The 25,306-nt window shown below is 38.0% G+C and overlaps 1 protein-coding gene and 1 long non-coding RNA gene across 6 annotated transcripts in view; one reads left to right on the forward strand and one right to left on the reverse strand.

Moving 5' to 3' along the window:
- The window catches only part of Nme7 (NME/NM23 family member 7), a 190,074-nt gene that overhangs the window by 148,679 nt on the left and 16,089 nt on the right, over window positions 1–25,306 (forward strand). For 4 of the 5 annotated variants that reach the window (XM_046430225.2, XM_046430229.2, XM_046430228.2 and 1 more), the window contains one exon: window positions 4,269–4,376. The exons of the other annotated variant lie outside the window; for it this stretch is intronic. In XM_046430225.2, coding sequence (XP_046286181.1) covers window positions 4,269–4,376 — 108 coding nt within the window. The remainder of the gene's footprint in view (window positions 1–4,268; window positions 4,377–25,306) is intronic. 5 annotated transcript variants of the gene reach the window in all.
- LOC124083515 (uncharacterized) lies at window positions 1,975–19,344 on the reverse strand. The gene is made up of 3 exons (XR_006848773.2): window positions 19,269–19,344; window positions 15,604–17,000; window positions 1,975–8,616 (listed from the first exon to the last, which is right to left on the reverse strand). It is a non-coding gene; the product is annotated as an uncharacterized LOC124083515 (long non-coding RNA).

Here is a 25,306-nt window from a genome sequence, read left to right on the forward strand (position 1 = left end):
TTGCAACTATCATGAATAGACTTTATTCTTTATTCTTTCCTTTATAAATGAGGATCTTGTCTCAATAGCATACATAAGAATGTAAGTTAATACATTATAGAGGGGTACATATTTTAGGACTAGGCTATAGTAATAGGAAAATCCAACAAATAAGATGAAAGATCACCTACTATAATGTGATCTCTTGTGTTCAGAGTGAATTGGTCCTTTCTGCACTATGAATATTCACCAGAAGATTTAGTGGTTCTTCAGGCAATTCAGATGTATCTTAATATTCCAACTGGAAAAATAATTCAGAACATGTACTGGTAAGTCCAGTGCTACTCTGATGGATTGCTCTCATCTCACATGTTTGCCACATGGCATTTTATATCTATGATATAAGCAGTAATATTATCCTCAATCAAGGTCGCAAAGCAAGTCACTTTCAGAGCTATGGGATTAGTGCTCAGAGTTCTTGATTTCATTCTCAAACAGGTGTGCCCTAGTTTGAGAAAATCTGTTATACAAACTACCAACTCACAAAATAGATGAAGTAATTGGTGATTACTTACATTTCAAAAGACTTCTTTTTAGAACTGCCTAAAACAGACATTTCTGAAGAGTATAATATAGCCAAAGGGGCTTAGACTATTTCTAACCAAACCAGAAAGCCTAGTTTCTCTGCTATATCATTAATGCAGTAATGCAGTACATAAATTTCATTCATTGTTTCATTCATTCATTCACTCATCTACTAAATCATTCATATTGTTATTCAGTGAATCTTTCATGAGTATATTGGATATACAAAGACTAAGACTTATATATGGCTGTCCTTGAGGCATTTAAAAGAGAGAGACAGATGTGTAAGCAAACAAAGGAAATAAATATTTAATGATACAGACAAGGAAGTAGTCTAAGCAAGATGGAAGAGTGAACTGTAGCAGTAGGGGTAGGCTTGGAAAATGAGGAAAGAATGCTGTGCTAAAGGAATAGAATTCACATGACATAGGCTGGGATTGGCTTAGAGGTAGAGCACTTGTCTAGCATGTGTGAGGCACTGGGTTCGATTCTCAGCACCACATATAAATAACTAAAATAAGGTCCATCAACATCTAAAACAAACGAAAGAATCCACATGACATGATAACAGATTGGATGCAGGGCCCCAGGAGAGAGATAGTCTTGGGATGACTTTTGGCCTAGGTTACTTGGTTCAACAGTGGTTTCATTCATGAAGAGAGGGAGTTTAAGAGGAGGAGGTATTGAGGGCGGATGGGGTAGAATTAGATTTATTTTAATAACAATAAACACATCTTCACTTATATAGGATGCAAGGAAGAAGCTGTTGGGAAGAAGTTGAAAATATAGGAGAAAGGAAATTACAGTAGAAGAAGTTTCCTGATTTAGAGTGGCAAAGAAATGGGAGGGTTATATAGTAAAAGGAAAGGAAGTGGCAAAGAAATGGGAGGGTTATATAGTAAAAGAAAAGGTATATATAGTAAAAAGTACCTTTTCCTTTGGCACTGAAGGGAGTGAGGAGGGTTGTTTCATTCATGTATACATGAATTAGGTGTAGGAATTTCCCTGATAACCAAGTAGTCCTCTAGCCAAAAACTCTTACCTAGCAGGAGTATGATAGAAGTACCATCAGAAATAGCAATAGGCTATTAAACTCATGTTAATATGGGTTTACCCAATTTATATAACAGAACACATATCTTATAAAATTTAAATATATTTGTCCTATAATGAAACATAAATCTCAGCAGTTAGTGGAACGATCTTGTTATCTTAAATGCCTAGGTTCAGTGTACAAGACTGAATTGAATGAGGTAATGCCCTAACGTGTTTTAACAATGTCTGGCCACACTGAACAGTGTACACTCGACGGGAGAAACAACTGCTGTCTTACACAAGGCACTTACATTGTACTTGCATTTTTTAAAGGATATATCATTTCATACAAATCTCACAAATCCCCATATGCTGACACAGCTGACAATGTTTGTCTTTTACAGATGATTAACCTGGTTATACTAACAGTATATCTAGTACTAATGGAAGAGAATATCCAAAGATCCAACCAAACACCAATATCACTTCAAAAGATTAACTTCCTAAACTGTCCCAGGTTCTCTCTGATTCCGTATAAAATTGCAGTGAGGAGTCAAGATTCTAGACTAAGATTAACATTTCTAAAACCATCTAATATTCCACATTACTGATGGCAGTGCTGTTCAATACAAATAAAATGTGAGCCATATGAGATTTTAAATTGTGTAATAACATGATTTACATTACGGCTAATTTCTTTTTATTATTATTATTATTATTGGTTGTTCAAAACATTACAAAGCTCTTGACATATCATATTTCATACATTTGATTCAAGTGGGTTATGAACTCCCATTTTTACCCCGTGTACAGATTGCAGAATCACATCAGTTACACATCCACGTTTTTACATATTGCCATACTAGTGACTGTTAGCTAATTTCTACTTAACAGAAAGTTACATGTGAAGCCTGAGAGTTCATAAACCAGATGTTATTCCTCAAATATAGTCAAATACAGTCAATTCATGCAGTATCTAATGCAAATATATTTAGGCTGGGTACGGGAGCACATGCCTCATTCCAGCATCTCGGGAGTCTAAGGCAGGAGGATCACAAGTTCAAAGCCAGCCTCAGCTAAAGTGAGGCACTACGCAACTTAGTGAGACCCTGTCTCTAAATAAAATACAAAATAGGGTTGGGGATATGGGGATGTAGCTCAGTGGTGGAGTGCCCCTGAGTTCAATCCTCAGTACCCAAACCCCCTCCAAAAAGGAAGTTTACTGTGAACTCTCAGCTGGTTCATTCTTGAAACTAGTAAATAAATAATTGAGTTTAATTTTGCAGTTACTCTTTCTAAATCCGAGGCATAGGTCCCTCAGACTTAGCAGAAAATCTTCCCTCATTTTCTTTCCTTCTCTGATTCCTTCCCTGTGTTTCATTATTATTTTTAGTTGTCACTTAGTCTGCTATTGCTTATCTCCCAGGAATACAGAACTATAACTGCATGAGTAAGTATGGGGTTGCACATTTGTGTCATCGGAGAGTCCCAGTAATGGCTGGAAACACATACACTTGGTGTTTTAATTGTGGCGACTGCACATTGGCCTTTGATATTGTTTTATTACCCTGTTGTCTGTGAAATGAAGGCTTGATTAAAACAGGCTTTAGAGTCTTGTCTCAGCTATTTTAATGTGGCCAGGACTGAAGCTGTGATTGCCCTTCTTCATATTTATCTACTTATTTCTATCACTACTACTGTGATTGTCCTGTAGTATATATCTTTCCCTTGTACTTAAAGCTCCCTGGAATTAGTCTAGTGATGTACTGATTTACACACCATGTACCAATCGTTATGTGAAGGTACTCTACACTTGATCACAGAAGTGTCTTTCTTCATAGTTCTAGTATTAGTCAATTTCACAGAGCTCTTTTTAATTTAATTTGCTTCTTAAATAAAAGGTCATTTTCATTCTTGCATCTCTCTCCTATATTGTGAAGAACTGAAACAGAATAGCTTATTATGGAAGCAATTTATCAGTCAGATAAACCTATTATTCAGTAAACACTGACACGCAAATACACACAGCTGTAGATAATTAAACCTTCTCTTGGTTTTCAATTTTGCTAATCACCATTCTATTTGGTGCTTTTGATTTTAATTAATTAATTAGTTATTAATTTGATCTTAGAGGTCATTCTTGAAGCCAGAATTATTCTTCCCACTGCAAGAATACCTGAGATGACTTTCTAGTCCTTATGTGCATTAAAAGAACCAAGCACTTGATGGAGCTGAGCAGGCAAGGTTGTAGAGGGGATGAATATGGCAGAAATTTTGTGGAGTTTGAAAGGCTCTTGCATTAAGCTTATCCATATTGTTAGGATCTTTATAAAATACAAGTCTTTAAAAATACAATTCTTATAGTAATGAACTGGATTTGTATTTTGTGTGATTCCAATAGTCTGTTGATAAAAAGAAATATAATTATTGTTTGCCCCCTGACATAAGTTATAGTGGACTCTACCCTGAGCCACAGAATTAGCCTTATAAGTAAACTGAGAAGTTTCACTGCCTAAAATTTTCATATATCCATGTGGTTTCCAGGAAAAATCAGCATCTTCAATGTATAACATATATTTCATAAATAAAGTCATTCATGTGTTTTGTATAACTTAGTGTTTTTCTTGTTAACACTATATAACTAACTTTAATCTGTATGTATTTACTAGGAAATTGCCCGGCATTTACGCCCTGGAACCCTTAGAGCAATCTTCGGTAAGACTAAGATCCAAAATGCTGTTCACTGTACTGATCTGCCAGAGGATGGCCTGTTAGAGGTAAGGGAAAGAAAGGTAGACCTTATGTTTAATCATATCACACACTCAGAAATACTCTCAGCAGTTGGCATGTAAGAAACCATTTCATATTCTTCCACCGCACTGTTACTTGGACATCTGATAACTTCAGACTGTAGAAGACAAAACCATGGCTGGGCACAGTGGTGTGCAGCTGAGGCGAGGGGATTGCTTGAGCACAGGAGCTGCAGCTCCAGTCCAGTCTGGGCAACATAATGAGACGTCATCTCCTTAAAAAAGAAGTCCAAACTAGTGTGGTGCATATAACTGGGCCAGCTTCAAAGAATTAAGTGTTGTGTTTTTTTTCCTGATTGCCATATATTATGGTTTAAAATAATTTAATAAGAAACTATAACATAATTGAATCTTATAAAATATAATTTTAAAGCAGGCAATAGTATCTTTATTCTAAGCCATGAAAATATTCCAGTGGAATTAAGAACTGCGGTATGCAATGTGATAGCATTAAAAGTAATAGCTGCCACTTAGTAACTTTCTATGTGCCAGGCCCTACCATGAAAAGTGCTTTTTATGAGTTATTGCTACTAATTGTCATGGCAGCTCTAATAGACTGGTAAAGTTAGATCTAGTTTTTCAGGAACACGCAAGTTAGACTCACAAAGATTAAGAAACAGACCCAAATGAAACAGTTAATAAGCAACAGACCCATATTTTGGTTTCTCATCTAGTGGAATAAATTAAGAAATGGTGATAAAAATTCTAAAAAAAAGAAATGTAAAAATTAATCTGATTTGGGGTTAAGAAAGTTGTTTCTAGACCAAAACAAAGAAAGAAACTTTAAAAAAAAAGTTTAAAAAGTTAATTTTTAATTTATTAGTTGAAAAAAATTTAAGTATCAAAAGAAACTAAATGAAATTAAAAGACATCTCCATGAGTCTATCCACCTCCATGCATATGTGTATCTTTTTATGCAAAACGTACTTTTTTTCATGCAAGACACAGACTTATTCTATTAAATTTATTCCCACCAGTTTTGTTTCTGTTGTATTAGCTTCATCAAGATATTCTGCTATAATCCAAGATGTCATCTACTGAAGTCTTATCTAAACTGTGAACCTCAATATGAAATTTTGACATACTTGTGAAATAGAAAAATATAACAAGTTTTGTTTTTAATTACCTAAAGGATTACATGTTTATTTTAAATTCACCTGTTTTATAAATATTCTCTTTTCCTTTTGTTAGTTTAGGGCCTATACATTAGATTGGAATAGAGACTATTACTCAGTGAAACCAAATATTATTAACCATGAAATTTATACGCCTTGCAAATGTTATCCCAAGTATGCCTGTGGTTTTGTTCATACAATTTAAAATAGATTATTGCTGCCTTCAGATTATAAAGACATTTACTAAATGACTAATATCTAATATCGCTGCATTGAAGATTTCATTGCAAATTATCAACTGTGCAGTCTGAAGAATTAATCAAAAACTGGAAGTTGGTGCTCTAGCAGCCTACTTGCGTATTTTTCTAAAAATTTGTTCTTTTTAGATATACATGACAGTAGACTGCATTTTGACATATTAATACATCCATGGAGTATAACTTATTCTAATTAGGATCCCAATTTATTGGTTTTGCATGATGTGGAGTTTCATTGATCATGTATTCATATACGAGCATAGGAAAGTTATGTCCAATTCATTCTATTGTTTTTCCTATTCCCATACCCCTTCCCTTTCCTTCATTCCCCTTTGTTTAATCAGATGAACTTCTTCCGCCCCCACCCAATTGTGTGTTAGCATCAATATGTCAGAGAGAGCATTCATTCTTTGGTTTGGGAGGACTGGCTTATTTCACTTAGTATGACAGACTCCATCCAGTTCCATCTATATACTGGCAAATGCCTTAATTTCTTTCTTCTTTATGACTTGGTAATATTCCTTTGTGTATATGTATACCACATTTTCTTTTTCAATTCATCTATTTGAAGGATACCTAGGTTAGTTTCATAGCTTTGCTATTGTGAATTGAAGTACTATAAACATTGACGTGGCTGTGTCACTGTAGTATGCTGATTTTAAGTCCTTTGGGAGTAAACCTAGGAGTGGGAAAACTGGGTCAAATGGTGGTTCCATTCCAAGTTTTCTGAGGAATCTTCTTACTGCTTTCCAGAGTGGTTGGTGCATACTTGATGCAACTTGGATGACTCATCCTGTTATCGATAAAATGGAATAGAGAATGCTGACAGGGCCAGGGATGTGCTATTAGTTAGGAAATAATGATTTGCTGGCTTTATTTGTCTTTAAATAATAAAGTAATATGAAAGCACTTAAAGGCCAAAAGTCCAAGAGTTATCTGCCTATAGGGCTCTAAAGAGTAGTTCAGGGTGACGCTAAGACCAGCTCCCTTTTCCAGGAAGCACTTGGTTCTTTAGCACTGCTGGTCATTAAAGGAGCATCGTTTTGGGTAGAGTGACCTTAATATTTATCACCCAACCCAAGATCCTTTTGAAAGGCAGCTCCTGTGGGACAGGAGGCATAAAACTGAATGTCACAGGCAGAGTGAATTGCCACCCTGTTCAAACAGCAAGAAAAGACAAAGGAGTCTTACTTCATCTTGCCCTAATGTGATGTTTACTGAGCTGTGTTTGTGTCACATGTATAGAGCTGAAAGTGTGATTTCAGTTTATATTTTTCCATCATCCATTATTTCCCATATGTATTTGTACAGTAGAGTTTTAGCACTTGTTTCACTTGCCGGCATTGTGACAGCATTTTAAATCAAACGGGACAATTTCTCTGTTCTCATAGAGTTCACAGTAAGTTGGAAGGTCAAAGGTCTTAGCACGAATATAGAAATCTGATTTCTTTTGATGCTGCTGGTGGTGACAAAAGTCATTTTTGTAATTATAGGGCAGCACCATGTTTATAACATGAGACATCCTGGAATGTTCTCTCACTGGCTATGTGCTCTGGCACTCTGTGGCAGTAATGCCAAAGCTCTTAAATTTAGGTGTGAAAGCATCAATGGAGAAAATGTCCACCTAACTAGTAATTGGAGAAATCATGATTCATAGCAAAGAATTTTTAAAGTAATACTGCCCACTGCTTGAAAGGCTGCAGTAAAATAGATCTACTCATATTACTGGGACAGCTTAGGGGCAACAGGTATTAAAATCTTGGGGGCATTTCCCACAATTCTACTTCTTACAATCTAACCAAAGGAAGATTATGGCATTCTGACTTCAAAATGGAAAGCTATCTGCACAGATGTTCATGGATGAATATTTGTAGTAATTAAAGTTGGAAAGAATGTACATGTCTAAAGATAGCTCCTGTATCCCCTCCTCTGAGAAACCTTCCATGACACTTGGAAGGCCCGTTTGTGTGTTTTCAAAGCACTTTGCTTCTCTCTACGGTAACAGTATTGCCAGGAGTCAAAATAGCTCTGTCCTCTTGGGCAAGTAGCTTATCTTGCTGTGCCTATGAAGGTAAATAAGGACAGTGCCTGCCTTATCAGATAGCATAGTACCTAACAAATAATAACTGCCCAACAAATGATCGTAATTAAGTTATTACTGTGCAGTGTCTCTTTGTTCATGTATTTCCACATGGGACTAAGTACTCATAGGGGAGAGATTCTTTCTTTCCTGACATGTAAGGAGATTCTTTCTTGCTTTTCAAAAAGTGATTTGGGGAGGAAAAGAGGAAAGAGTTTGATTAAATAAATTATGGTTCCTGCACTCAGTGAAAAATATGTAACATTTTCTAATGATGAAAATATCGACTCTCTACCAGTAGTACCTAACCTTGGTTGCACATTAGAATCACTCAGGCAGTTTTTCAAATACTGATGCTCAGACCCACCCCTCAAAGATTCAAATTTTTTTTTTTAAAAAAGTTTTCAAACTTCTAGAAAAGTTGCAATTACAATACAAAAAAATAAATGTTTTAAAATGAACATTTGAGAGTCAGTTGTCAACCTAATGTCCTATACTTCTGAATACTTTAGGGTATATTTTTTAACATAAAAAAAAGACCTTTTCAGTCATCTTATACTTAGGAGGTCAACATGGGCAGGTACATCACTATCCTAATTCTCAGAGTCCATCCCAGCTTCACCAGTTGTCTCAATCAGGTGCCTCAGTAGCCGGAGCCAGCTCAGCATCATACACTGCAGTTAGTTTTTTCTTTCGTCTCTTTCAGTCTACAGCAATTTCTCAGTTTTTTCTTGACTTCCATGACCTTGACACCCCTGAAAATAACAAGCAGAATTCAAAGTGAATGTGTTCAGTTATGCCTTTGCTTGCCAGCAGCCTTGCTAAGTGGCCCTGCCTGCAGTACTCGCAGGATGCTGCAAGGGTCCATTGCTGTGTGGCATGTGGTCCTCCCGAGGAGGCACTTGCTCTGCCCTCCACGCTAGGGAAGGAATGGCGCCTTTTCATTTAGGAGTCCCCTGCCTCGCCTTCCCTCTGCCCTCCAGTGACAGTCCTCATCTCACCCATGTCACGAGTTTCATTTTCTCCCCTTTCCTCTGCTTCACTGCAAGAACTCTCACTTTTCTGTCTTTCAGTCTTTTGTCTGTTCCCCAGACCCTCTTTTTAGGGTCATCTCCAGCAGGAATAGCCATCACTTTGTATGCACAGAAATTGAAATTCTCAAAGTTGCTGAATGGATCATGGTAGAAAACTCAAGTATGTTTGAATTTTGAATGGCACACTAAAACAATAGGTCAGTCATCGTTTACTCAGATATTTATGTTATTTAAAAGTTAAAAACACTACATTGGGGACATAGCGATAAGCAGAGTACAAGTGGCCCCTGCCTTCATGGAGCTTCCTAGCTTCTAAGAGATAGTAATTATAGTAATTGTTTTATGCAATAATGAAAACATGGATAGTTCCTCTTTCTTTGCTAAACATTCTGTTACTTGGTTATATAACTTTATGATTTTAAAATAAAAATTTAAAAAGGATTTTAAATACTCTATCATATATAGTTCTCAAAACAAATCTGAATTTGAATATGTAATTATGCATGGATTCTTGTTCTGGTGCATTCTAGGTAAAATAGCAGTTTATCAGGGCTTAACTGGAAGTAAACACAGGCTCTAATATTCCCATTATTTAGCATAAGTTCAGTAATGACTCTAGTAACACAGTGCTTAGAATAACTTATCCTAAATAGTCACAATAGCTATTTTCTTCATGGAAATGTCTGTAAACATTTCCATGAAGAAAATACAGCTGTATATTCAAATAGTTGTTTTAATGACTAAAACCACATTCCACAAAGGAAATTATAGGTCCATAGGGCTTTCACTTTCTGGAATACAATCTCAGCTCTAACTTTTTGTAACATGTTGTGGTTTTTTTTTTTTTTTTTTTCCAATGCTGGGGATCAAACCCAGGGCCTCATACATGCTGGACAAGAGTTTGCTGCTGAGCTGTACCTCAGCCTTAGACTGATTTTTAGATTAGCTATCTTCCCAGTCTGGAAACTTAGAAGCTTAGTGGTCTTAAGATTATATTTAGTATTAGTATTCCACTTTATATAGTCACCTATAAACTTACGTATTATAGATGCCAGAAAAAAATTTAGGTTCATTTTAGAAAGATTATTTAGTAAATAATGATGGCAAATCCATATAAAGTACATACGTACAGAATCGTAGGACTGACAGTGACCTTAAAGGGGCATTTCAGAACCTCCATGTGTTTTCTCTCAGCATTATCAGCTTCTCTGCCTATGCCCTAGGCAGTAATGGTTCTCACACTTCAGTAGCAGCAGAACCCCCTTTTTGTAAAACACAGGTTGCTGGATCCCTTTGCAGAACTCCTGATTCATTTGGGAGTTCTGAGGTAGGGCCTGAGAATTGGCATTTCTGATCAGTGCCCATTTAATTCCGTTGCTGTTGGCACAGAATAACACTCTGAAGCCACTCCCTTGGCCAAAAGATGCAGCTCACTTCAACACTATGAAAAGTTGTCAGTTTGGTCAATGGCGCTCAGATTTGGAATTTCTGGACCTGGAACATTTCCCAAAACAAACCAAGCAATAAATAACAGTAACAAAGCCACACTGGAGATAGACATAGTGACCAACTCTTAAATTTTGCCAAATGAGGACATTAGAAAAAAATCATCTCCCATCATCAGCATCATTTTGTTTTAAAAGGACATTATCACCAATAGCATTTACTTGTAGAATAAGGGCTGTCTCTTCAACTGGACCAATTCAGCTTTCCCCAACAGCTGACTTTATGCTGGGTACGCCCAGGTACAAGGACTGAAGTGGCCTGCTGCAGGTTCAGCAGAACAGAGTTATGTTTTCTACAGAGAATTTAAAACAGTAATGGAATCCACCAGAAGTTTTTCTGCTTTTCATTATCATCATGAACAGGCTATCAGAGAGAAAATCCTGTCACCTCCCCAGGCGGAGTGCTCCTGCCATCTCCAGGCTCATCCCTTGCTTTAGATGCCCTGATTTTTCCCAGTTTGCCAGAAGTGGTGAAATGTCATCCTAGCTAGCACCATCCACGGAGTGTTGATCTTGATGTTATTCAAATCTGACATAGCATGTATATGTCATGTTTCATAGGTCAAAGGGAAATGCAAACTATTTAAAGAAAACTGTACAAATCTAAGTGCACATACATAAAACGTAAGGAACAAAAGTCCTTTCTAGTCATTTAGAGAGGTAGAATCTTCTTGAACTTATATACCACCCAGGCTCAAATATCAATATTTAAAATTTTTTGACTATGAACAATTGATAAAGGGAGAATATTCTAAATTGGGAGAATATTCTAATTTTCTACCTCAAAGGAAAAAGCCAAATATTTTCCTTCATAATATTGACTTAAAACTTAATTTTATCTTCTTCAATGATTAAGTTATAAATTAATTGAAATTTGTGTTTTATTTAAATTTCACTCATTCATTGATAGGAACGTGTAGCCAAGTATTATGGAGTCCTGTCCTCTGTAAAGAATGGGGAGTTTGGATGGGAAAATAAGACAAAATGCACATGCAAACTTAAATTGTATTGTCCAGCATGTGGAAGTGTCACCATGCAGTGAGTGTATGGTGACGTGTCAGAAATAGATATTCAGCATAAGAGGCAATGGAGAGCCATGTGTCTGTGGTCAAAGGGACCAGGAAATGCCCATTAATGAAATGGCACTTGGAAGCAGCCTGGAGGAATAAGGCGATTTTCATACACAGAGAAGAAGAAAACCTGGCAGCTAATGTTGGGAGATGTTGCGGTACATGCGTCTGGTTGGAATAAAGGGCTCCTTTACTAAAGTGTGGGAGATAACTATGGAAATATAAATTACTGCTAAGCTATGAAGGCTTTCGAAGGTTTCTTTCTGATGATAATAATGAACATTAGGATAATAGTGATGATAATAACAGCTTCAGGTTCCTCAGTGATACATACCAGGCACTGTGCTACTGTGCTCAAAATCCCTACTGGGTAGCTCCTGTTATTCCTTTTTTGTACATAACGTGAGTGAAGCTCTCATGACCAGGATCACACTGCAAGTAATGATGAATTTCAAACCCACATCTGCTAAGTCCAAAACATGCTTTTTTTCTAGAAAATTAGGACCAATAGGACAAAATGGTTTCCATTTGAATGCCAATTCCTAATTTATTCATAAGCTGCTAAAACCACAACTAAACAATTTTTCCATGATGGTTTATAGGAGGTCTGCCATATTAAGGGACATGAGTTTATGGGTATGTACAACACACAGTGACTGCTATGACTCTAGAAAACAGGAAGCCATCAAAGATACTTGACAGAGCAATGGCCTGATTGCAAACAGAGTTCCCAAAACTTTGCCCATGCATCAGAGTTTAAGGTGAACAGGTAATCGTAGTGACGGGAGCAGATGCTGCAGTCCTTCAGTAAGAAGTCTTGAGGACCATTTAAAAAACACTGCTTCAGGGTATCCATTTCTACTATAAATATAATTCTTGAATTAATGCTCATCTCCTCCACTAACTTCTATGCCCTGTGAGAAAAGTGACCTTGAATCTTTTGCTTATTGCTCACCACCCCTTTAGTCCAGACCTATTCAAAGAAATGATAATGATAATAATTATAAGTGCTCACTTTATGCCAGGCACTGGGCTAAGTACTTTCGGAATAGCCAGTGCATTCAAAACTAGATTGTCTGGCTTGAAGTCTGCAATTTCCTAGGTGTTCGAGTAAGTTGATTCAACTCTTGTGCCTTGATTCTCTCATCTTTAAGGTAAGGATGATAGTAGTACTTTTCTCAAGTGATTGTGGTATGATATAAGTTAGTTGATAATAGGTGAATCAATAAGAACAGGAAGTGTTCAATTAAATTTTGATTATGATAATTACTATCATAATAATTAACAATTCTTGGTCTTTTCATTGAAAAATAAACATATTAGGGTCAAAGGACACACTTTAACTTCTATGGCATGCTTGTCACATGTCAGGCCTGCCAGGCTCTTCCACAAATGTCATCCCAGCTCAGGTTAAACTCTTAAGTATAATTACACTGTCAGATTCAGCCTCATACAAAGTACACACAGATCTGGTTTCAAATAATATGTTTTTAGAAGAAATAAAGGAGGCTTTTATTCTTTTAGTGTAGCCTTCAATGATGGAAACACAAGCCACATTCCCTTGCCAACAACCCAGGTGCCAGCCTCCTTGCCACAGTGAGCTGAACTTGCTCCACTTGTATGTTGTTTTCTTCTTTCCAAGCTCTCTTTTTTTGGTAAAACTCTTATTTCCTATCACCTGGCAGCAAATTGAATTCATGGATGATTTCCTTAGGTAGCCGAGGTTTGAGAGTAAAAGCCAGCCGAGCTGTCAGGGAGGGAGTGGGAATACATGCTGTGTCTGGAGAAGCAAAACTTCCCATCGCTTGTTAAATAAACACCACAGTCAAAATGTCGTCCTGTCCCTACCACGTAATGCTTATCTCAAGTCTTTCCTGGTTTTGTTTTTTGCTGTACTGAGAATTAGTCTCTGGAACACTCTACCACTGAGCCATACATCCCTAGCCCTTTGTATTTTTCTTATTTTGAGACAGGGTCTCACTGAGTTGTCCAGGTTGGTCTCAAATTTATGGTCCTCCTGCCTCAGACTTCTAAATCACTGGGATTACAGGCATGTGCCACCATGATCAATTCTACATAATTTTCCACAACAGAGAAATTAAAAGGTTAGCAAGAGCACTTGAAATCCAGAGCAGTACCAGCAACCGTTTATCTGTTAGTTGCAAACTACTCACCAAAATACATATTTTTGAGAAGGATCCAAACAGATTAGTTACTCCTTAGATTCTTGAATTTGAAAATATTTGCAACAAGATTAAGACAAATATTTTGTCATTGAATGAAGGTGATTAAGAATCATGAAGGGACTCAAAGTCATAAACTAGAAAGAAGTTTAAGGACTGTCGTGCCAGATCTATGTAGTCTAAATTTGAGAAGATTATGTCATCCACATATAATCCTCTGCCAGTAGACAGAAATGTATAACCCAAATATTAATCTGAGTTAAATATATTTTATAACTAATAAGTAAATATGCTCCCTAGTGATTTTAGCTGACAGTTCTGAGGTTGAAAGAACTTCCACACAGCTCTGGTAGAGCCCATGGTGAGTATGGCACCTTGTAGAAAGGAATAACTAAGAAGAGGTGCCAGTGTGGTGCATGGATAGGGTGTGGCACTGATCATATCTTAGGAAAGGTGGCACAGTGCCCTAACTCAAGATCTGGTCTCCTTGCCCAACCACCCTGATACACATTAACACTGGGAACCACGGAGGTGCCCTGGGGCTTCCCTCCTTGGCTCTGAAGAAGTGCCCAGGAAGGTGAAAGAACACTCACTGTCCTTGGCTCTTGTCACGTGGCCCTGAATTCTTGCCTTAGGTCTTCACACTGCTTCATTTTTTAACCAGTGACTAAGCATTTTCTGAGGTAATAAATAACTCTCAGGTGACTGATTAAATCCTTAGAGAAGACATAGAATGGAGAATAAAACATTGACCTAGCCAGACCCGCCTTCCTTTTCATTCATAAAATATTAGTGCCTCCCACTTTGATTTCAGAGTGAAAATTGTTAAACTCACTACTGACTGTTCTGTATCCATTAGACAGTAAGGGCTATTTCTGTTTTAACCAGAAAAAATGGGAATAGTGTAACAGAAAGAAAACATAGGCCCAGAGTCTCCTAGAACAAATGTACTGAGAAGGTTTGAAGATTAAGGGTAGCTTTTAAACAAACTTGAAAGAACTTTGGTCTTTAAATGTCAAATGCCCCCACTACCACATAGATGATAATTCTATGTAGATAGCTACCTGTGAAATAATTGTGAAAAAAATGATAACAGCTGCTGCTCCCTGCTTGCCTATGACTTGAGCATTCTTTTAGCTACGAAGGTAGCATCTCATTGACATCTGCAAAGTGTCTTGTCCACAGCGAAGTCACACTTTCTCTCAATAAAGGAATAAATGGTTCAAACCACCATGGCTGATAGTTTTAAATCACATGAGATACATGTTTGATATCATAGGAACTGAATATAGTCATGTTTGTGGCAAAATTTAAGATAGCTCTGCTATGGGATTTATTTGTGTTAATTCCTTTATAGCACCTGCTTATTGCTTTTGTATTTTTATATATACTGTGGCAATATTAACTAGCTTGTACAAAACATTGTCCTAAGTGTTTCATATGCACTAACTTATGTTACTCTTTGAGAACCTAATGAAGTACATGTGGTCATCCCATTTACAGACGAATAGCTGATGTACAGAAATGTGAAGCAACTGTCCAAAGTCATTCAGTGGGAAGCTAGCAGAAGAGACTTGAACCCAGGCAGCCTGGCCCAGAACATGCATTGTCATCTCACTGCCCTCCAAGTACAGTCTCTCGAGTTCATGACAGAATGGGGTGTAGAGTAGAGAAGTTAAGTCAGGGGAAGGTATTACAGGATATGCAACCAGAATATTTGGCCTCCCTCAAATATAACTAGGATGATTGGATATTTACTTCTGTTTTATTCTTATTAATATTTTTGTTCACTAACTCATCTGTTTTAAATGAAAAATACAAAATCAGTTATCCCTCAGTATTTCCTCAGTGATGGACCACTACAGTCTTTGAACTCTCCAGGGCATAAGTAGAGGTTGGGGACCCCCCCCCCCGGAATCATGAAGGATTCTTCTGTGTCATTGTGCTCACCTGTCATGGGGGTGCAGTCAGTGTTTGTTGCATGACAGCATGTTCCCATTTGCCATTTCAGTGGCAGCGTGTCATGATCAACACAAACAGAGTGCTTTTGCACCTCTTTGTCCCTGTGCCTGTACATGCATCTGTTAAAGCATTTGGTATCTTGGAAAATCATTTCTTGTTTCTGTGTTGTTCTCCCTTCAGTATGATCCTCTGGAGAATAGGGATCATGTCTTATGCTTCTGTCCCGAGGTATTAGCAAAGCACCTTATTATCAGTGACCTGATTGATTATTGACAGATGGAAGGAAGGGAGGAATGGAGCAGGCAGGCGAGAGCCAATGTCTGTGTCTCTGTTTTACATGGAGTGACAGTTATTGGCTTTGATTGTTGGAAACTTTTGAAATATACTTAAAGATTTTATTTCTTGGGTTTGATGGTGCTCCCATGGTTTAGCTCCTGGGAAGAGGCTACTGGTCATCAAGCAACATGCGCATCCTATTGTCTCCTGGGCATGCCACTCCATTTTGTTGCATAATTATGTCATCCTCCAAAGGACTTTGCTCTCTTGGTAAGTCATCTATAGTCACTGATGAGCACATTCTTTTCTTCTTAGTGTATACGGATGCCTATGTGAATTACCACAGGTCAAGCAGCATCCACACTGCCTCCCACAGTGTGGACAGAGGCTCAGAAGTCAGCCTCGGAGATTATGGCTGATTCTTTGAAAAGCCACAAACTGACTTGAGACAAATGTGAAGTGTACTGTCCCCCGACCTAACAATATTGAATACTGTATCTCTCCACTTTGCTCTTTCTTGTTCCCCCAGGGCTACAATACCCTCATATTTCACCACATTTTCTCTCCTATCTCTTATGTACTATGTACTCATGATTGTGTTGGATCCTTTCCAGGAGTTTAAAAAATTCAATTCTCCTATATAATTCTATGGTTTTGCTTTTCAATACAGGTCAACAACATGGGAGACATTCTTGTTTGGTGGCTTTCAATCTGTTTTACTGCCTCTGTCATCTTCTATACAGAACTGTCTACTCCTTCAGTGATATTTCTCATCTCTGCAGGTCCTAGTGGGAGTTGGGGCTAGAATGAGGCTGTATGTGGGCTCTTAGTGGGTGCTTTGAAGAAGTGTTCTTCCAGGGAAGCTGCTGATCACCTGCTTTTCTGTGCCATCACTAAGGACAGCAGATGAATCTGGCCTGAGGGAGGAAGTGCCAGAGTCCGCGGAAACAGGATTCTCATTGGGTTCTCACCAGGCACGCTGTAAAAGCCTCAGCTCGTAGTCGGTTATGTAACGAATGGTAACCCTTCTAATGATCAGTACTGGTCCCTTTTGGTTTCAACCTTGGAGTTGCAAGTAGCTTATGCTGGGTAAAGGAATCACAGTCATGCTGGTTTAAAACAAACAAAAAAATAATAATAATTTTTTTTTGCTTGAAATATCAATGTACATAATTTTCTGTACAAAGTTCTCCCCTTTCCTTGTTACATATTAACTTTCTGGTTACTGTATAATCACCATCTGAAAGCTAAGATCTGCTGTTTACTAGGCACAAGGCAAAGAGAACTATAAAATGTACCTCAGTAGCACACAACATAGCTTCTATAAGGTCATTGTCATTGTAGATTTTCTGAGTACTGCCTTCAAATTATTTTAATAAAGAATCTATTGCTCTACTGTTCACAGAAACCCATGGTGATATTGAAAACTTGGACTAATATATTTTTATCCCTTTTGTTAGGGGCTAAATAACTTTATTGTTTTTTCTGTGTTGACAGCCTTTGTTGACACTTAATACAAGTATTAAGTTTACTCTCTCATATGCCAGTTTGTCTTCTACAAGTTGGGGGATGTTATCTGTACATTCCCTTGGCTCTCCTCGCACTGTTCATTTTGGTCCTTCTTAGGTTAACATGTATTTATTGAAGGCCTGTTTGTACCAGTCACTATTTGAGACACTAGGGGTGAATAACACACAGTCCCTACTCTAAAAGAACTTAGTGGTCTCTAGGAAAGATTGTTATTGAAATTGGTAATTTTCACATCAGGGAGTAGGTAGTAGAAGGCTGATCCTCACCAGGTATCACCAGAACCTTGGAACCTGTATAAATACCTCATTTCCTAGCGTGAGAATCAGATGAGGCTCCAGGAAGATAGGAGATCTGCTGCACATAATTTAGGACACATTTTTAAAACAAGAAAAAGGAAAGTGATGTTCCAGGCAGAGGGAATGATATGTGTGCTGGAAAGCCCCTGGGCTGGGGATGTGACTAGGAGGTAACGTGTTTGCCTCACACACACCAGGCCCTGGGTTCAATTCCCAGCACTGCAAAAGTAAATACCATATTGTCCACTAGTTAGAATGAAGTAAAGCCTTATTCAATATATTCAATATATTTATGTTATAAGAAATTTGATACACATATATCTGTTCAACAAATTAAAGTTCTAGGAAGAATTCTTTGGCCAAATCAAAACCATAAATTCATTCACTGAACACTTAAAACCAGACACTGTGTAGGCTCTGAGGAGACTGGTGAATAAGAGACATACCCGTGTCCAGAGTTCATATTCCAATGAAGAAAGCAGACCTTCATCAGATTATCACCAAAAGGAATGAGTCTGAGAAGTGCCTTGTAGTAAGAGATCTTAGGAACAACGTGATAGGGAACCTGGTGTAGCTGGGGCATGAGGGAGAGTTTCCTGAGCAAGTGACACTTGGACTGAGACCTGGAGAAATGAGTGTCAGCTGGGAAAGGAGATAAAAGCTCTCCAGCAGAGAGAATGGCGGCTTCTAAAACTGATTGAGGGAAATGTTTCCTTTAGGAAGGGAAGCAAGGAGCACAGGGCAGTGGGGAGGACAGAGTGGGGTGACCCTGAGAGATGGAGGCTAGGCCATCAGTGGGAGAATGGGTGGTGACATGGTCAGGTTTGTATTTTCTAAGAGATATGACTGGCTAATGTGTGGAAATGGACCAAAAAGGGTCAAGTCGGGAAGGATTTTTAAATAACATATTAGTGTAGCAACTGAAAATACAGACATCATGCCTTTTAATTTAGAGCTTGGTATAAGTGTATAAATTGTGTCTGTGCTTTAGCGTCTCATGTGGAAGATGATGAGGCAGAACTTGTAGTTCTCAGGCTTCCCCACAAAGGAGCTGAGAACTTAACCCTGAGACCTGGGGCAGCAGCTTCAACCCTGAACTGCTCCCTGTGTGGCCCCAGCATGCCAGATGTGAATTAGCATTTTGTAGGTGTGCCAGGAGGTAACAGAGGTGGAGAAGCTCTGCTGTAATCCCTGTTTTTGCACTAACATTTCTTGATTCTAGGTTTTGAATAACTGAAATCCTAATTCAACCCCCGTGTTTCTATCAATGAGTAGAACATGACCCAAAGTAGAAAAATGGGTCACCTATGATCATGTGGCTGGGTATACGAAATCAACCAGTAATCTTGGGTTTTTCTACTATGCCACATGCTATACCCTTTGTAATCAGTGTGATTGATCATTATCAGAGTTCCAAGAGTTTTTTCCCTTTTTTATATAAACAAATACATTTTTTGATGACTAATAAATTATTGCTCTATTAAGCATCATTTTTTCTAAAATTTGAAGCTTAAAAACTGAGAAACCAATTCCCAGAATAAAACTTCTTACCTTTTCCTGGATAAGTTGAAATAATTGCAAGACTAGCATTTCTAGGTTGCTCCAAAGTTTGTAACATGCAGAAGTGATGAGTACAGGAAGTTAACTGAGCTTTTAATTACTTTTACTTGGTTTGAACTTGAGCCCAAAGGTAAAAGTTTAAAGTTGAGTTTGGATCTCACTGTGCCAGATTGGCTTCCTATAGCATCCATTAGAAACTAAAGTGAGGGGGAAGTCCAGAAGTATAGCAATTCTGGGCATATGCTTGAGAGTCTGGTTACCTGTGTTCAATTCCCAGAGTCTCTACCACCAACTTTGTGACTTAAGGAAAATTACCTTTCTTAGACTCATTTTCCCAACTTAACAGAATTGAAGTAATTACATTACACAGTAAGAATTAAATAAGGCAACATATATGGAGGACTCTATCATCAGAGTTCAGTGCAGAAGAAAGAAATCACTCTTAACTATTTAAGAAAGAATTTAATACAAGGAAAGTCAGTGAAAGGGCCAGACTGCTTCAGGAACATTGAATTCACCCTCACATTGCTATAACTGTGATGCAGAGCTCTGCAGTTATTCTTGCTTTCACCTCAGCTACGACTGCTGGTATAACTGCCTCTCACAGCCTTGAAAGTGGTATAGAGGCCTGGACAGCTGCATCTTCCAGTGCAGACATCCATCATCTCCGGGCTTGCTTGCCAACATTCATGGCCAAAGATAGATGGCCTTGGGCCTTTCTCTTCCAGATTTCACACAGTGCATGTTGGTGGAGTCTAATTTGTAGCATGAGCCCTAGCTGTAAGGGAAGTCTGGAAAATATAGTTTGTTGCTTTGTAGCCACCAAATACAAGGATGATGGAGAGGAAGAGAGATCCAATCTTAGTGTCTGTAGTATCTTCCACAAAGCTAAAGCCTGGGGTCTGGCCTATGGCAAATGGACAATAAGTGAAAGTTGCTATTTCTTGCTGTGATTGATTTATTAGTAGTAGGAGTATGGATAGTACTTATGTCCACACATAATTTACTTTTATTCACCTGAAAATATCAATATGATTCCGTTTTTAGGGGATTCACTAAGGAAACAAATCTAAGTCTTCATCTGCATTTCAAACCCATTATATTTATTTATTTATTTATTTTAGTTGTGGTTGACACAATATCTTCCTTTATTTATTTGTTTGTTTGTTTGTTTGTTTATATGTGGTGCTGAGGATCAAGCCCAGAGTGTCACATGTGTGAGGCGAGCGCTCTACCACTGAGCCACAACCCCAGCCCCTCAAACCCATTATTTACAATATCTCCCTCCAGCAAGATAGTAATAAGTAGCAAAGCAAATTTCTATGCATTGTTTGATTCAGTTACTACACAAATAATAGGGCTAAATTTAATTCACTCTTTTGCAATAATACATGCCTTACAGCACTGAAGTGTAAATAAATAGTTCATTGGTCTTATATAGGTGTCTAGGCACAGGATAAAACTTTATAAAATTATAAACTTTATAAAATTCCCTCCCCCGCCCCATGCAAGTATGTGTGTCTTCCAAATGTCCCATTAAACATCCAGAGATTTGTTTCTGTTTAAAGTCTAATCAGCTGTGACTTAGGAGGATATGCCATTACTTAGGCAACTAACTGAATGTGCTTAGAAAAGTAGTAGACTTGTCTTTTGAAGGCTGAAGGGTAATGTAATGTGGCTTTCTCCTGTTTTAATTCATGGCATAATTTTTCTCAAATGATCTTTATTTTGTTCTCTATTTTATGTTTGCTAACCAGTGAAAATAGAAAGAAGGATATTTATATTCAGAGTCAGTATAAGAAACTATTTTTTTAAAAAAATTAGAGTCAATAAAACAAAAACATATTTTATTCATGTATTAATAAAAATTTCTTGGGAGACCTACTTACCTATACTAAAAATCCAGGAAACTGTCTAAATTGCTTTTTTTCCCTTTGCCTTTTTATTTTAAGAGTCCTTAGGACTAATTATTGAAATAATGAAGGAATGTCTACTGACTAGGAATTGAACAAAAATAAAAATTTTCTTTAAAAGCGAAATTTCTCATTGTATCTGAGTGATAAATTCCTAGAATGTCCTAGTGGTAAAATTCTGATAATATTTAATGGTACACTAATGCAAATCAAATAAATAGATTGTAGAAATTACCTTAACTCCTTAGTGACTATATAACAAAATATCACTGAATATTTATACCAGTATTATAAGTTCAAGTCAGATATTTTTAAATAAACCTAATGTATAAAATTTTTCATTTTGAGCCTCAGACTTTCTAAAGTCATCCAAATAAGGATAGTTTTTGTTTGTTTGTTTGTTTTTGGTAACAGGGGTTGAACTCCAGTGCTTAACCACTGAGCCACAACCCCAGCCCTTTTTATTTTTTACTTTGAGACAGGGTCTCACTAAGTTGCTGAGACTGGCCTTAAACTTGTGATCCTCCTGCCTCAGCCTCCCAAGCTACTGGGATTACAGGCATGTGCCACCATGCCCAGTTTAAATAAGGACTGTTTTTAAAGAAAGATACAAATAATAGATTTAAAACTTAAAGGAATTGAAGAATGTTTTTTCTACCCAAGTGATACCTGTACTTTGGGAATGATAATACATTAATTAACAAGGATTTAGGGTTTCTCTGCCTGGTCACATCTGATGAAGGTGAAGATGTATTGTCCTCTTATGCATGTCCATGAGACCAGCCATGCATGCAAGTGCCATCTTGCTGGTCTGTCAGGCATTTTTCCCTAATATATTAAAAAATTAGATTCAGATTGCCCAAATTAGAAACATTTCTCTACACCAAATTAGTAAATGTAGACAAAAATAACAGGGAGTACCCTGCACTAGTAGATGACTGTATTTTTGTTTTATTATTTTGAATATTAATTCCCCAATTAGAAGCATGGTAGAGTTCCATACTATCCCTGATTGACTCAAAAAACTCCCCCTCTACTACTAATTAAACCTAATATAAAAGAAACAATGTTAGTTAAAATTATGAAAGAGCACAGGTTAATGGTTTATGACTATAACAACCAGCACGGCTAATTTAAAGTGATACATATTTAATCCCAACTTCATTGTCCTTAAACTTTTGTCTCATGTTTAGCACTAAAATTTAAACCAGAGATAAGTTTCTCTGTCATTGTTGGTCTTCAGTTTTAAAAAGTAAAAGAGGTTACATTAAAATGCTAAGATTTTTATGGCTTAGTTTTATTTATTAAAGGTTCCATTCTTAGGGCTGAGGGTGTAGCTCAGTGGTAGTGCACTTGCCTAGTGTGCACAAGGCCCTGGGTTCCACCCCCAGCACCACAAACAAGTGCAAATAAGCTCCATTCTCTTAGTCTCCCATCATTTAAATCACAGCTTCAATAAGTGCACCTGGTATACTAAAAGAGGTTATTCTGGAATTCCCTAGATGGAAGATTCAGTGAGGTCTTGCCTTATTGATCCCATTGCTTGGTTATGGGACTGAGATCCACTTTGTAATACAGTCGCTGACTGCCTGCTTAATAAAGCCATCTGCTTTTCACTGATTTTTAAGACTTGGGCCCCCAGGAAGCGAATCTCATGTACTCAGCTCCTGGGTGCAGCAACAACATGAGAAGCACATTGAGAAGACACCAAGTGGTAAACAGGACTCTTAAAAATATTACCAACAGATAATTAAATGAATTGTTATTTTTTGACCAAAAAGTAAGTAAAGTAAATACATCCAGAGTATTTTAGTCACTCTGACTCACTGTTGAACCACGCCATTTATGAATAACTGTTACCAAAAGTTGACACTCTCGTAGGAGAAAGCTGGAAAATTTTCTGTGGATGCCAAGACAAATGAGTCAAGAAGGTGGTGGTTAATTTTATATACAGTTGGCATTCTTACCCCAACCCACTCCCATGCAGTGTTTGTACTTTATGTTAAATGTAACCCTAACATCCTCTTCACTCAGTAGAATTGACATTCTCACATGAATTAAAAGTGCCAGATTCTGAATAGCTTTCACTGAGTTGATATCACAGATGTCATTTAAAAGAGTCAAGGAAAAGGCCTAATACCAAAGTATTTTCCCTTCTTCTTGGTATTCAAAAGAAAGAGGCCCCAAATGACAGTCTGTTGTCTTTCTGCATTTGGTTAAGTATTATTTTCTTTCGATGATCTATGTCCATGAATGAACTTTTTACCTAACAAACTAAGACTTGGACCTACCTAGATCCCAAATGACTGTCATGTTACCAGCTCCCAAAATGCCCAGTCCTGTCTTGTCTCCTATTGTTTCTTCTCCCTTTCCTCCTCCTAAATTATCAGTACAGCATTTCTATTCCTTTTGCCACCTTGGACCATCTCCTTTACCTTAATCTTCCTAGGAGTAGCTACATTCATCTGCCAGGACTATCATAACAGATCACCACAGACTGCAGAGTATAAACATTGGAAATTCATGTGCTCACAGTTTGGGGGCTAAAAGTTCAAGATCCAATGTTGGCATGGTCGATCTCTTCTGAGGCCTCTCCTTGGCTAGCCGATGTCTTCACATGGTCTTCCCTCTGGATCTGTCTGTGACTTGTCTCCTCTTCTTATGACACTAGTCACATTAGATCAAGGCCCACCCTGATGACCTCCATTTTAGCTTATTCATCTCTATAGAAACTGTCTCTTCACATACAGTCTCATGGTGAGTCACTGAGGCTAGGATGGCAACACATGAACTTTGGAGGACATGATTCAGCCCGTAGTGCACCCTGTGATGGGTTTCAAGAACTGCTTGCCATCGTGTGGTGTCAGGGGACCTGTAGTCGGAGGCAGTGTAGCACAAAGGTATGCCCCGAGTCTGTGCCTTCAGTTCAGCCTGAAGTTTGTCCTGTGAAACTTCTGGAGGAGAATGAAGTAAGACAGAGTGTATATGCCACGTTTTCTTTACCCATTCATCAGTTGATGGACAACTTGGATGGGTTCCATTTCCTCGCTTCTGTGAACAGTGCTGCAGTAAACGTGGGAGTGTAGATGTCTCTTCTCCATACTGATTTCATCTCCTTTGGATCCAGTAGCTGGATTGCTGGATCATGTGGAAGTTCTATTTTTGAGGAACCGCCATACTGTTTTCCATAATGACTGTCCGGGACTTACATTCCCACCGTGAGCAAGGGTTTTCTTTTCTGCACTTGTTATCTTTAGTCTCCTTGATAATAGCCGTTAATCATACTAGAGTGATGTGATCTTGTTGTGCTGTCCTTTCTTTATTGTTGTGGGTACTGCTCAAGTCCAATCACATCATCCTTTGCTGTACCTCTGCAAAGGGCTCCAAAGGGACTTCCAGCTTCCAACAGTTGCTCATTCTTGCTGTTTGTTTGTTTTACTAGAATGTAGCATCCATGAGTTGGATCCTTGCATTTTTTTATTATTAGTTGTGTTCCTAGCATTGAGCCCAGTACCACCCTTATTGGTACCTCTCTGGTCCAGCCACATCATCCCTTTCCTATGCCTCTGTGAAAACCTCCAAAATGGGCTTCCAACTTCATTTATTTTTCATTTAGTAATGTTTTTTTAATGTCGATAATATGGCAGACACTGTTCTAGGAACAAAGGATTCAGTGCCATCCTGCAGCCCACTTCCTCCACTTGGCCAAGTGGAAGTATTTTCATGAAGCAAAAATCAGATTGTATCACTCTTCTCAAGATTTTCGGTGACTTTTAATATACTTAGGATGAACTCAAACTCGTTCCAAGGGAACCTGGCTCTTGTCTCGTCTCGTTCCACTGTCCTGTCTGCACATTTACTGTATTCCCGTCCGTCATCATGGATTTTTGTTTATTCTTTGACTTGTTTCATTTTCTCTCTTGGTCACACAGGCTTATTCTCCTCTCGGACTGTTGCTGCCTGCCTGTCTCCATGCCTTGACTATGCTCTCTGGCCTCTTCTGGGTGCTGCTCCTAGTAGTTCAGAGTTCTGTGAACTGAGCATTTCCTTGGAGAGGTCTTTTTTGAATACTCTTGCTTTTCCACAGCACATGGATGTCAAAGCAAAGGCTTTCAA

This window comes from Marmota monax, unplaced genomic scaffold (genome assembly GCF_021218885.2).
Source record: "Marmota monax isolate L192 unplaced genomic scaffold, Marmota_monax_Labrador192_F-V1.1 WCK01_AAM20220418_F8-fsc00055, whole genome shotgun sequence".
NCBI lineage: Eukaryota > Metazoa > Chordata > Mammalia > Rodentia > Sciuridae > Marmota > Marmota monax.